Source organism: Prorops nasuta, unplaced genomic scaffold, assembly GCF_024137725.1.
Source record: "Prorops nasuta isolate Cenicafe-Biocafe unplaced genomic scaffold, Cenicafe_Pnas_1.2 PNAS00003, whole genome shotgun sequence".
In the NCBI taxonomy this organism is placed as follows: Eukaryota; Metazoa; Arthropoda; class Insecta; order Hymenoptera; family Bethylidae; genus Prorops; species Prorops nasuta.
The window spans coordinates 626168-639131 of record NW_027116800.1 but is presented as its reverse complement, the minus strand read 5'-3'; the positions used below and the strand labels follow the sequence as shown (position 1 = coordinate 639131).

Below are 12964 nucleotides of genomic sequence, written 5' to 3'. Positions count from 1 at the left end.
AACTCCAAGCTAATTAATTCACCCTCTCCTCCCTTTCGCAATTCGGTAATCAAAACCATTTTTCTGCTTTTGTTTCCCGTATTTAAAAATACTTTCACAAATATACTCGCCAATTTTACGTCATCTTCTCCTCGACCGTTTCATTATTCCTATACAATTGACGATAATAGTTCTTAAAATTCTGTTAATTGCTAGAATAAAAAGTGAGTTACGTTTTAAATCGATTTGGTCGTTGTACGCACAATGGTAATGAAGGTAGGACACGTCGCAGTTGGATACGTTCTAAACGTATAACTTATGCACTACGATCTAGTGGAAAACATTGGTCTCAATAATTCATGATCCTGGTCGGCCGAGCTGACACGCGACGCATTGTCGACGAAGCATGGCGTGTTTGTAGAGTTTTGTCCAGAAACGATAACAGGTGGTTCTCTGTGGTTTACCGTCGAGGCCAAAGGACCAAGTTAAGGGGGGTAAACATTGATTAACCCTCCATTATTTTCGTGGATTCGAATAATCCTCTAAAATCTTTCGAATTTTTTCAACAACCTCTTAAATTTATATTGGACTTAAAAGAAGTAAATAGAATGAAATATTATAACAATGCAATTATATGATTCAATATAGAGATTGTCTAATTGATATTAGCGAGTTTAATGTGTGGGAAAGTGGATTGAAGATAAAGTTTTGCTTCTAGTAAACAAACACAATGCGTTAAGTATAGTATAATCATATTGATTTGTTTACATAATAGCATAGTGCATTATGTTAGACATTCTATGGTTCACAAAGGAATATCAGGAAGAAATCTAACGAGAAGTCGATGGATCAGTCCAGCCAATAGCTTGTCAGTATTCAAGCCGTTAGCCGTGACGTCAAGCATTGTGACGTCATACACGAGCAAGTTGAAACGAATCACATTCGACAGGGAAAAGCGGCCTGAGGTGTATCACGGATTATCCCGAACATGCTTTTTTTATAAATATAGCTTATTAACAGATTTAAAAGTAAATTATTTAATTTTTTCAACTTACTTTAATTCCATCCTAAAATATAACAGTGCTTACCTATCAATTTATAGCTCTAGTTTTAGAGTAGATTCTATTTTGAGTCTCGGTAGGTTATTAATTATTGTTAAGCAGTTTTGGTTAGTTAAATTATTTAGGAATACTTTGCAAGTGTACAATTCGTTATATTACGTTATCTTAATAACGTCACGAATCACGAAGTGAAAATACTGACAAGCTAAATATTAGAAAAAATAATTTTAATTTTTTTGAAAATTACTTTAGAAATTACTTTTCAGAGCTATTTATAATATGAGATTTTCACTATTTCAATTTGTATATTTTAATTATTTATCGAGGGTTTGTTTTAGACAATAATAATTGGTAATGTTTGTTAGTCTATAATTAACCTGAATCAGTTTATAAATACTTATGCAGAAACGCGTTTTGTTTTAGTTAAAAATTCATTTCAGTCTAATAATATACTCTACGATCGAGCATCGATAAACTCTGGCCCGATTGCCACGAATTTCAAATGAGCTTTATCACTCAGTTGGAGGTACCGTGTGCAGTGAAATAGTCGTAAAGTGAAAAATTTCAATTCACTTTTAAGGTGCTATCGTCATAGATTACGAAAATTTTCGATCGAATGTGGAAATTCGGACTGGCGTATAACGAAATTATAGGCTAGGCCTGTCATTACTTAATCCAGTTTAGCCCTCGATGAATATTAAATTCCACGATTAAATATCTGTAAAATACGAAGTTTTCCCCTGTGCTAGATTTTTTTACAGACAATGAAGGGGGACACGAGAAAGAATTCAATCAATTATCTACGAGTTAAAATTGATCCAAAAGCACTGATTCCGAGGTTTTCGCGTGTTACAGTTGGGGTTTCCCTAAATTAATTATTTCATTTATATAGTTAACGTAATACTGTAAAATAAATTCTGTTTCGTTTGATTTTTTTATTGGAATAATGAAGAGGGACAGGAGAAAAAATAATTTCCGGTATAATTGGCGAGAGATTAAAAGTGAACCAGAAAGACCGATTACGGGATACTCGTGGAGAATAGTTGGTGTTTCCTCAAATTGATGCCTCAATTAAAAGGTTAATGCATAATTGGAAAATGTGGCGTTACATTCATTAATTTCGTATACTCACTACACAAGTACGTATATATAAAATAAATAAAAGTATAATTTTCAGTAATTGAGACCTGTAGGGAGTGAATAGGATTGTTGAGAGTGCAATGAGTCAAGAATTGAATTAGAAGGTTAATATAGAATAGTAAGTGTCGGAAGCTCAACGTCGGGCTTGACGAAAGCCGTGACGTCGGGTGGAATTAAGCGGCATACAATGCACATTATGATATAACGTAACACGAGTTGCTTTTATGAATAATGCATAGCCAAAGGAACAGCAGGAGGCTGTAGTGGAGCATCCACTTCAGATGAGCCAGGCAAGACAAAATTGAATCTTAAGTGTCCGTCTAAAAAGCTCTGCCAATCCTCTCGACAACCATGTAACAAGCACTATCGCTAACCCCTTATAAAACTTCTATACCCCGTCCTCCCACCACTTTTTATATGTAACCTATCTGTAATGTATAAGTGTCCCTATACCTACTCCTTTTTTCACTTTCACGTACAGGAAGAGCGAAGAATCGATTACTCTTCTCGTATTTAGGTTGATCACGCGTTCCACTTTGATTCTTGTACATAATTAATGACCTTATGTATATATATACTGAATTATTAATCGACTCGATGTGCCAAATTCGAATTTTCCCCTCAAAATGGAGCTGGGAGATGTTAGAGACGATAAAATGCCAGAGCATACGCGATCTTCCCATATTAAACTCTATACGTGTACTAACTTCTCGATACTGAATACCGTGCAATTTATCAATGCTCATCCAAAGCTCCATTGTATATTATTGTATACGTGTGTTCTCTGATACAAATTGTCCGACTTTCTTGCTAATCCCTAGAAATTATTCTCTTCTGCCAAGGTAAGATTGTGTGACTGTTGTTGTAACGTCGATTTTCTTATTAGAGATGTTTCACTGTTCCTTATGGCACTTGACATTTCCTTGCTCACGGTATTTTTATAGATACGAAGTTATATTTACAGCGATTCTTGAAAATCAATTTTGCCCTTTGGCGAAATTTATCACAGGGACTCTATACTCTTCGAGATCAAATTTAAGAGAAAGTATCTAATTTTGAATTACGATTCTGTCCCAATCTCAATTTTTCGAATTGCACACTTCACTATAGGGGTTATTTCTCCTATTTAAGATAATTCGATCAGTAGATTCGTACCATAACTGGTCAGAAAGACTTTGATTTGAAATCGAACCAAATGCTGAGTTATAATTATATAATTAATAATGAAATACTGCACCAGTAAAATATTTTTTTATTTTCTATTGTTTACTAATCATGAATATTCTATCATTAATTAATCGACTAGAAATTAGAATTTGCTTTCATATTTCAATAAATTTATTATTAGAAAATCCAAAAATAAATTTGAGCACATTCACAGCTAATGATTAATCTATTTCATAAATTTTTCTTTTTAAAGGATAGACGAGTTTATGATAAATTCGGTTATTGAAAGAATTGTTTTTTTAAGCTGTAATAAAATACTATTATCAGAGTTTATTTTCATTGTTGTATCGAAATATAATCGTGATGATTCATAACATAAAGACTTAAGATCCAAAGTGGTGAGATGAATCACTATCGTCGCATCACAGGATCTCGTCGCACCCGATATTGGGTTATCCTTTCGAGCGCACGTCACATCGAAATATCACTCGTACGTGAAATTACTGCTTTTCTAGGTCACCAGACGTCTCCATATCTCGAGCAATTTATATCCATAGCAGCCTTTCCGAAACTCGTTCCTTTAGAATCTCCTCGTGATAGATTTATTACCCTATTCACGGGAGTTATCCAGCCTCGTCATAGCAAATTAACCCACTAATCGGGTGACCCTGTATTGGCTTGCCTAAAAATGACATCTTACCCTTGTACTTCCTTTCTAACTAGATCCAGCTCTACTCTGATTAGATCCTGTACTAGGATATTTATAGGACCTCCCTCCCTCGATTTGATCGTAGCAATAATTGACTAAATCTCAAATATCGAAGAAGTAAAATTTGCAAATGTTTATTTTTATAATATTAAAAAGATTCTTTGACACTCACCGTTCTCAAAACAATCGACAGACCCATTTTTTACTAGCGAGATGAAGAAAAAATAGGCTAGATTAGGTAAAACGTTTGAAAAATGGAAACCGAGACATTTTCCACCAGGACTATAGGTGTCGACACAGAAGTCTGTTCTATTTTTACATCTTTCAATAATTAAGGTGTTCACAGGATATCCTGTACACGATCCAGTAGCATTACCAAATGTCTGTAGAATTTCTTCAAGATTTTTTCAAGAATAATACCTTATGTAGATTATAGATAGCTTCAGTTTTCACATCCAGAAGTCGCACAGTAGAAATTACCGTTAATGCACAGACCGAGTAAGAAAATGATAAACGTTCTCTGGACGTCCCTGGGATATTTATAGGTGGCCATGGGATTTGGGTATAGATCGTATCAGATTATTGTGCAAAAAGAGATACGATATCCTTTGGACGCACCTGGGATATTTATGGGGGTCCATGGGACGTAGATGGTAGATTACTCTGAAAATATGATGTCCTGTGAACGTACCTGGGAGATCCTGTACTGTTAAAGACGCATAGAGTCCCGTTAGATAAGAGTAGATCAGCGTCTAGACTAGGTGAGACTGGCGTGCAACAATGTAGTGTGTGCTTGTGATGTGGATTTCAGCAGGCGTACAGTCAATACATCCCGGCGACGAGGGCCCCAGGGCCGGGCACGCAGGGTGGGCAGACGGGGGCCGCCATGGACGGCACTTACCTCGTTGAGGCCTCTTTCTGAAAACTCTAAAAATAAGAAAACTCCGGATTACAAAAATCTTTTCAACGCACACTCGCACGAACGGCGCATCCTGGCGAATAAAAAAAAAAAAAAAAAAAACACGAGGCAGGATATACTATAACGTAAAATCAGAGTAGAAGCCGCCGAAAGATCCTAGAGACCTGGAAGCGGCTGAGTTTAGTCAAAGGATGATCCAAACGCGATTCTGACTGATTCGTGGGACATGAGACTCGTTCAATGATCCGGAATACCCAAAACGCGATTAAAACTATACGAAGGATCAGAAATGTCGTTTCGGGCAAGTGTGCCACAGCGAGGATAAGAAAATTAGCCAAGTATCATAAGAGAAAAAGATTATAATATAATAATTGTGAACAGCAAGTTTTAGAAGGAAAGCAGACACAACAGTAAAGATACAAGAATAAAATTCTCTCTACTTATGTACAATTGTCGAAACAAAAAAAGAGTAGAAAACAAGCAAATTAGAGCAAAATGCAAAATAAGACACGCAACGAAACTGCACTGTCAATCAATCAATTCTATTTCCTCATTTTCGTGCCACCTCCACCTTGTGACGACGGACACCAATGATGACGGCGCCATCTTGAATCATCAACATCATCGTTCACCGCTACTTGGATCTTCGTCCTGGATCTTCTGATGGACTCTTCTTCGTCCGTCAATCTCTCTGTATATCGCACGAAAAACGCTCTCTATCTCTCTCTATTTCTTTCTACGTATCTCTCTATATCTTAATCAAAAACAAACGTCGTTCACGAAAAATCACATCGAAATAACGGACGAAACACAAATCCAATGGAAACCATTACAACCACGACTCACCATGGACGACGAAAAACGAACGAATATAACGCAAATCTGAAAAACTTTGTGAATCGAAACGACAAATCGAACGTGCAGAGTTTGTCATATCAGCTCACTTCGAACGAGAGCAAGGATAGAGTGGTGCTAGTATACGGAGACCGTATACAAGTGCGGAAAAAGGTAAAGAAACAGTGTCTCTTCTGGCCTAGATAAGGCTTGGATGGGTGGGGGGGGGAGTGTGATATGAATATATTTGGGGAATCTTGAATGGTGGGAGCACTTATGCTATAAATGTTTCTGGTCAGGCGCGGATATAACTGACTATACTACTGGAGGCCCATAAGGCTTCTTTCTCTTTCTTTCTGTTTTTTTCTCTCTCACAAATATATACTGTCACGCATACACACACACACGCATCTACGTATATTACTGTCCTATGCAATGACCATCATGGCTGGTCGTGCCTGAATGGCTTATTGTTGCGCTTCTCCACATAAAAAAATCCACGCTACACGCTTCTCTATCTTATCGCTTTATTATAAGGTGAATGACCCGGATCCTCAAGCTTTTATGCATCAATGACTAATAAGCTCCTTTCTAAGATCCAATATATTTTATCTCGTGTCGAGCAAATACCTTCGTTAGTATCAGTTTCCTACCAAAGCACATCTCTATTAGTCAACGATTCGCTTATCTACTTATTTCATAGATTTTATATAGCATAGAATCTTTTTTCACTACAATAACTAAACTTTAATTTTATACCTATTCTTATTTCACGTTTCTTTCGATTTTTTATTCATTTCTGAATGATCTTGCACAGAGTGATCTTCAAGGTATTATATAGAACTTGCTTAATTTTCATCGAAACAATTGTTTAATTCTTGAAGAGGAAGGAGTATCTTTGAAGAGTAAAGTTGATATTCGATTTAATATAAGAACGATAAATATGATCGAAATCTGGTTCAATGATTATTTTCGTAGAAATCGCTCGATTCCTTTTATCGTTTTGTTGTTACAGTCAGCGCCCATTAGGATTTGATTTATTTTAATAAAAAAGTAGACGAATTAACGGATTATTTTCCTGGCATACTGCCCGCTCCCGATATGAAAACCTTGCTGATCACTATAGACTTGCTATTCGCTAGCGATGCAAGTCAATTTTATTGTATTATACTATATTCCATGAATATACTGCTCTTTGCATCTATTTATCATTAAAAGGCAATTATTTACTTGTAACCACATATCAATCATTAACTGACACTTTTCCATCAAGAGACACGTACGGCAGCGTCTCGGCGGCAAGTACATGAATGGCGCACACATATATATATAGTTCAATTTTACACGAAGTTTATTGATAATATACTAAAACTTTGGTAATCTAGAAATACTAGTCTAGGTGTATTAGGAATCAACTATTTTCAATTAATAAAAAATTTTGTGGCTTCTTTAGTAATGTATGTCTCTGTATGCTGTTAGATTTTTTTTAAATATCTTATAAAATTTCACATTTTTAATGAATAAACTAATTCAGCTTCTAATGCTCTCTCTATAGTTTAAACCATTATGCATTTATCGATTCACAGGGCATTGCATTACTTTACTTAGACAGTCATCGAGTTATAACTATCACTGATTACCATAGAATAAGGTTTGATTAACCAATTATTTTACAGCCAATAATCATCTCTTAGGAAAGGTATTAGGTAATATAAACCATGTTATTTTCATTCTTTATATTTATTTTTTATATTCTTCCTAGTGAAATAGAGCCTATTTGCGGAGGATATTAGTGATACAGCATTATATTTATCAGCCGAATCACTTTTTTTATATTTTTGCACTATGGATAATAAATAATTTGTTCCACGTTATTTACACTTTAGAAATTTATACTTTATACAACGATGTCGTCACACACACACACACACACACATATATGGATTGTATAACATTGAAAATCATATTTTTACCATCATTTAATGGACCAGTATACAATTTGGTATTTTCAAAGAATTTACTGTTAAATTTTATGTACACGGTGAATAATAAAATCCCATGAAATTATTGAGTTTTTCCACTGTGGAAATTTTTGCGCAACACTAAAAAAGAATTTATCACTGACGCGCTCGAAGAAAATAGGTCATACACGAGTCGGGTGACCCTCATGTGCCAGCCACATCTGATCGTATCCAGAAAGGTCCTTTTGGTTTTTTAGTTTCAGCCCTTGATAAAATCATTAACGAATCAAAAAACGTAGCGTGCATTTGCCTTTAGACTGTGCCAAGGTTGACAGATATATGCGTTATATATATATATAGTATACCGTGTTATAATCAATTTGACTCAACCATTAATACCATAATTAAACATAAGGTTTCTTTGGAGAAATAATAATCTTAATCCTACACCATGATTAAAAAATTATTTTAACGATTAAAAATTCTTTTATTTGAGGTAAAAAATTATCTTAGCAAAGTCATGTGATTACTCTATCTGAAGCTTAGCTACAGGAAGTCTCGAATTAAAGAAATTGGAATTCTATTTTACGCTTTCATTAAGCTTTAGAAATAAAAAGTTAAGCGGATGTTTTTCTTGATTTCTAAATTGTTAGAAATAAATATCACACCCGGTATATATATACCGTGCTAGTATAGCGATACGCGCGATTCATTCGTACCGAAGTGAAAACTTTTCAAAATGCTCCTTGCCAGATTACCCCACAAATATGAGCAGAATACGAACAGGCATTTCATTGAAATCTAACTGGCGCGAAAAATTCTGACGGAAATCTCTCTATGATCCTTCGCGTCCATCCATCCAATATATCTACATATATTATTATATGTATATTTGTTCCCTGTATACATAGATCCACTATTTCTTAACTTTCCGGAACCTGTAGCAATTTATTCTTTTCTATTTATTGCTATTTTATTTAACGTACCAAAATTTCACCGTACAGCAAACAAGCTGATCAAAATATATCCAGATTTTTTTGCTTGGCTCACTTTCATGCGATATTTTTAGCCTCAAATATAAAGTTTCCAATTAATAAAATTTTAATAGATTTCTGCAGATACGAGTTTTCATCAGTATTCTAGATTATACAATTAAAATAATCACGAGAGTCATCGAAAATTCGTGAAATCTTGTTATAATTAAATGATAATTTATAGACGAGATTTTTTTCAAAGTTTTCTTAATTAATTAAAACTTTCTCATTGCGTGAGTAGTTTTCCAGTCTCGCGCGTTAAAGGGAGACATCACATTTAAAAATAAGTATCGCCCAGCCCAGGATACTGATGATGAATGAAGTTTCGTAAAAAATGTAATTTGTTCATTTGCCAGCATAACAAGGATGAATAATCACTAATTAATTTTAATTATATACCGCATCCTTTTTATCCAATCTACCCCCTGCAATAAGAACGAATTTTCCAATCTTAAAATATTGACTAAGTAGGAGTAACATTTGTAACAATTAATTAATTAATTAATGTATTTTCGAGGATACAAGATATTTTTAAATTTATCAATATGCATGCAATTCGTTTTATGGCCGTAAACTGAGTCGTTTACTGAAAGTTCTATTCTAGAATAATATAATGATGCCAGGTTACTGTTTTGAAAAATTTCTTCAAAAAAGAAATCATAATGGGGTTTTTTGTATTTTCGTGGATAAGAGATGTAAAAAATTTGCGTTTCAATGAATGTGTTTGTGTGTGTGTAGGTGATGCATGTTACGCGGCAATAGGCCAAGTGCTCCGTTGAATTCCGTCGGTTTCGGCCCTCCCCAGAGGCTGCACACACGTGGCACGCGATGCCTACAACGCAAATGAATCGCGTCACGTTTGCGGCTTCGAAAACTCGCGAGTTTCCAGTGTATTCGGTCAGTCAGAATTCAGAAAACGGCTGTGCTGAACTTCTATAGTGAAACACACATGCACGCATTTAATCCTCCGTTAAGCGTATCCATAACGGCTGAACACACACAAGCAAAAATTTTTACCATACCTCATTATCGTACCGATCTACCCCCCCCCCCCCCTCTTCTTCCCCTACGCTAGTCACCTCGTTGTGTCTGCTAAATGAAACGTCAATTGATTTTAACGCCTCATCAATTTCTCAAAATACTCTGTTCTATTCGATATATTTTATTTCTTTGCTTCTTAAATTTCTTAATTTTTTTAAATTTTAGCAGAGTGGGTAATCTCATTAACCAGTCAACTATGTAGTTTCTTTGAACATTTTGTTTTTTTTTCATTATATAATAATTATTGAGATTATAATTTATTTGCTCATTTAATTTCGACCTCTGAGCTTTTAATAATTTATCGGAGTCGAAATTTACATATTTGCGTAATGAGTACAATGATTAATAACAGTTAACTGGTTAATACTGGAAACATGTTTCAATAACATCTCCAATAGTAATTTCACTGTCGTACATTTCTAAAATTTAGAGAATTATTTAAACAATACTTTGCTATTTCTTATATTTCTATTAGATCTTTTTTGCTGCTATACTGATCATTGTATGTGTATAATGAGGTTTATCCCTCTCCTAGGGATTCGCCTCAGAGTATGAACATAAAAATTCATTTATCTCCGTAACTGTAAACGATATGAATTTTCTACAAGAGACCTCTCTGAGTGCAAATAAGAAATATTTTCAAAGAGGTTATCTGCAAAAAAACTGTTATCCTTTATAGTTATGGAATTAATTGAATTATTATATTTATACAGGGTGTTTCACGTAAGGCGCCCCAGCTCGAAAAGAGAATTTAGAGCGCATGGTGCGGGCAGATGCATCTAATTGGCCGCGGTTGGAGAGAGAGAGAGAGAGAGAGAGTAAGAGAAAGAGGACAAGAGTTGACCAAAGATGACTGGTGTGAGCGGGGAAGGGAGGGGCAGCGATACGCTAGGCGTATCGTATACCAATGTATAGCTCTTCCCTTCTCCAATTATTCTTTCTTTCTTGATCCTCGAGCGGGATAGGGATGGGACAGCAATACGCTAGGCGTATCGTCTAGTAAAGGATAGCTCTATCCTTCTCCACGTTATTCCTTCTCTCTCCCTCCGCGGCCAATTAGATGCATCTGCCCACACCATGCGCTCTGAGTCCTCATTTCGAGCTGGGGCGCCTTACGTGAAACACCCATATTCTCTGAGGTGGTTCAAGTGGTGCATCCAATAATGTTCTATATATTGCAGTTGGTTTTTAGTTTTATTTTAAATTACCGAACCGTGAAAAATTGTTGGAGATTATTTGTCGAGTATTGAGGGAAAAGTAGATGAGAGACGGATTTTCGACTGATCATTGAGCAATGTTTGTTAATTAGTTGGCTGGACGTTTCCGATTCGACTGATGAGACAATTATTTGCGGAGTAATCGTTGCCGGTAAAGTGGCTGGCTTCGTATACGGTTTGAGTGAGCGTTTCAGGGATGGATCTCACTGACGTTTGCTTAGGGAAATAAGCGATGCGGAATGGAATTCACAAGTATACCGGAGACAGAAACTGTGAGATACGCCTGGAATATTGAGAGTCACTGCATTGCAGTTTCGTGGCTGATATTTGATCGGCGAATTGCAGCTCTAGAGTTTGTTAAATAAGCGTAAAAGCGTTTATTACGTAACGTTATTATGGACGTTGGCCGAATGGCATAGTCATCGGGACATTGCAGGCTCTACAGAATAACCCTCAAACATTAGAGTAGAATCCCTATTCGGAAGAACGCTTGGCATGCTCGACGAAAACTTAGCCAAAACCTGCCTAGAAACCCTAAATCTTTATCTAATCAAGAAAATACTCTAGAAATATTATTACAGGCTATGAAAAAATACAAATAATTTTAATTTTAAAATTGTATATTATTCCATACATACATTCAATATCATTAAATACGTGACAAATGTGGATAAGTTTGAGATCAAATGCATAGCTTTAAGCAGTATAGAAAACTTTGTCAGAACATTAGACAGTACTCTGCTTGATACGCGAAACGCCCTATGGCCTTATGGAATCCTAAAAGCCAGCATAGAAAAAATTTTGCTTCTCTGTAGTAAAATATATTTCATATACATCTAATTCCAAATCTGTAATTGTAAATACACGAATATCAAATACATTTAATCACGTAGTAAATGTATGGTATACAACACAGAATATGTACATATTTACCCAACAGTCCCTGAAATCCAACAAGTATTTGATTTAAGATTAAAGTGGAGAACAAATACTGTGCGATCATTTGAGAATTAAAGATAGTTGCGATAGACCGAGCCAAATAGAATCGTGATCTATTTGGTAATACTAGAGAAATATCTCAGCAATATATGTTTAATAATGTAATGTTATACTGTACGATTGAACGATAGATAGACGTAGAGTAGAATAGTTTTTAGAATTTGAATTCATTTGTGATGAATCCAATTGGCTAATAGAATTCTATTAGAACATTAGTTATTCTATTCCTGGTAGAAATAGTGTACTCGACAGTTTAAAGTATGCATAGAAAATAATAGGAAGGTTATTGACACGATTATATGACATCCATGACACAAGCTGACACAATTTAACATTGTTAAGAACGTACGAAAGACATTATAGTAGCTTCGTGAGTTTTTTTGTTGTTATTGTTGAAATTAACACAAACTAACACTCGACACATTTCCATACAAAAAATTGCAGAATGTGCGTAGACCATCGCAGAATGGCACGATGAGTGGTGACCTGCATCCTGGAGCCCTAGCTAGCTGAGTTAATTTAGCTAATGAGTTAATTAGTCCATAGTCGTTTCCCCTCACCAGACTAACCTCTGCAGTGGGAATAATGCTCGTCCATTTTTTATCTCTTTTTTTCTCAATTTTTTATCACCACGCATAGAACGTGTGGCATCGTGAGGGCTACAGAGCTTTAATGTACAGTAAGTGTCAGTGTCCCTGTTATTAATTCAACAAGTACCACCTGGACACGTATAGGATACTGTGAACTTAATCAGGATTAATATTTTCCGAAAAGATTTCTTTAATTTATTTATTTTTTTTTTGTAATTTTCCACTTAATCGATATCAAAATGACCTGACCGTTACTGCTGGTAAAACAACCTGATTATGTTTATCCGTGTCGTCATGTTTATTTACTTATGAT

General features: G+C 35.3%; 1 protein-coding gene across 3 annotated transcripts in view; it reads left to right on the top strand.

Moving 5' to 3' along the window:
- Positions 1 to 12964, top strand: part of Shal (Potassium voltage-gated channel protein Shal) — a 109133-nt gene that overhangs the window by 83735 nt on the left and 12434 nt on the right. Inside the window, exon 5 of one of the 3 annotated variants that reach the window (XM_066724858.1) lies at positions 5900 to 5983. The exons of 1 other annotated variant lie outside the window; for it this stretch is intronic. In XM_066724858.1, coding sequence (XP_066580955.1) covers positions 5900 to 5983 — 84 coding nt within the window. Of the gene's footprint in view, positions 1 to 4867; positions 5984 to 12964 lie in introns of all 3 variants that reach the window. One more of the 3 variants, XM_066724860.1, reaches the window with a different exon arrangement.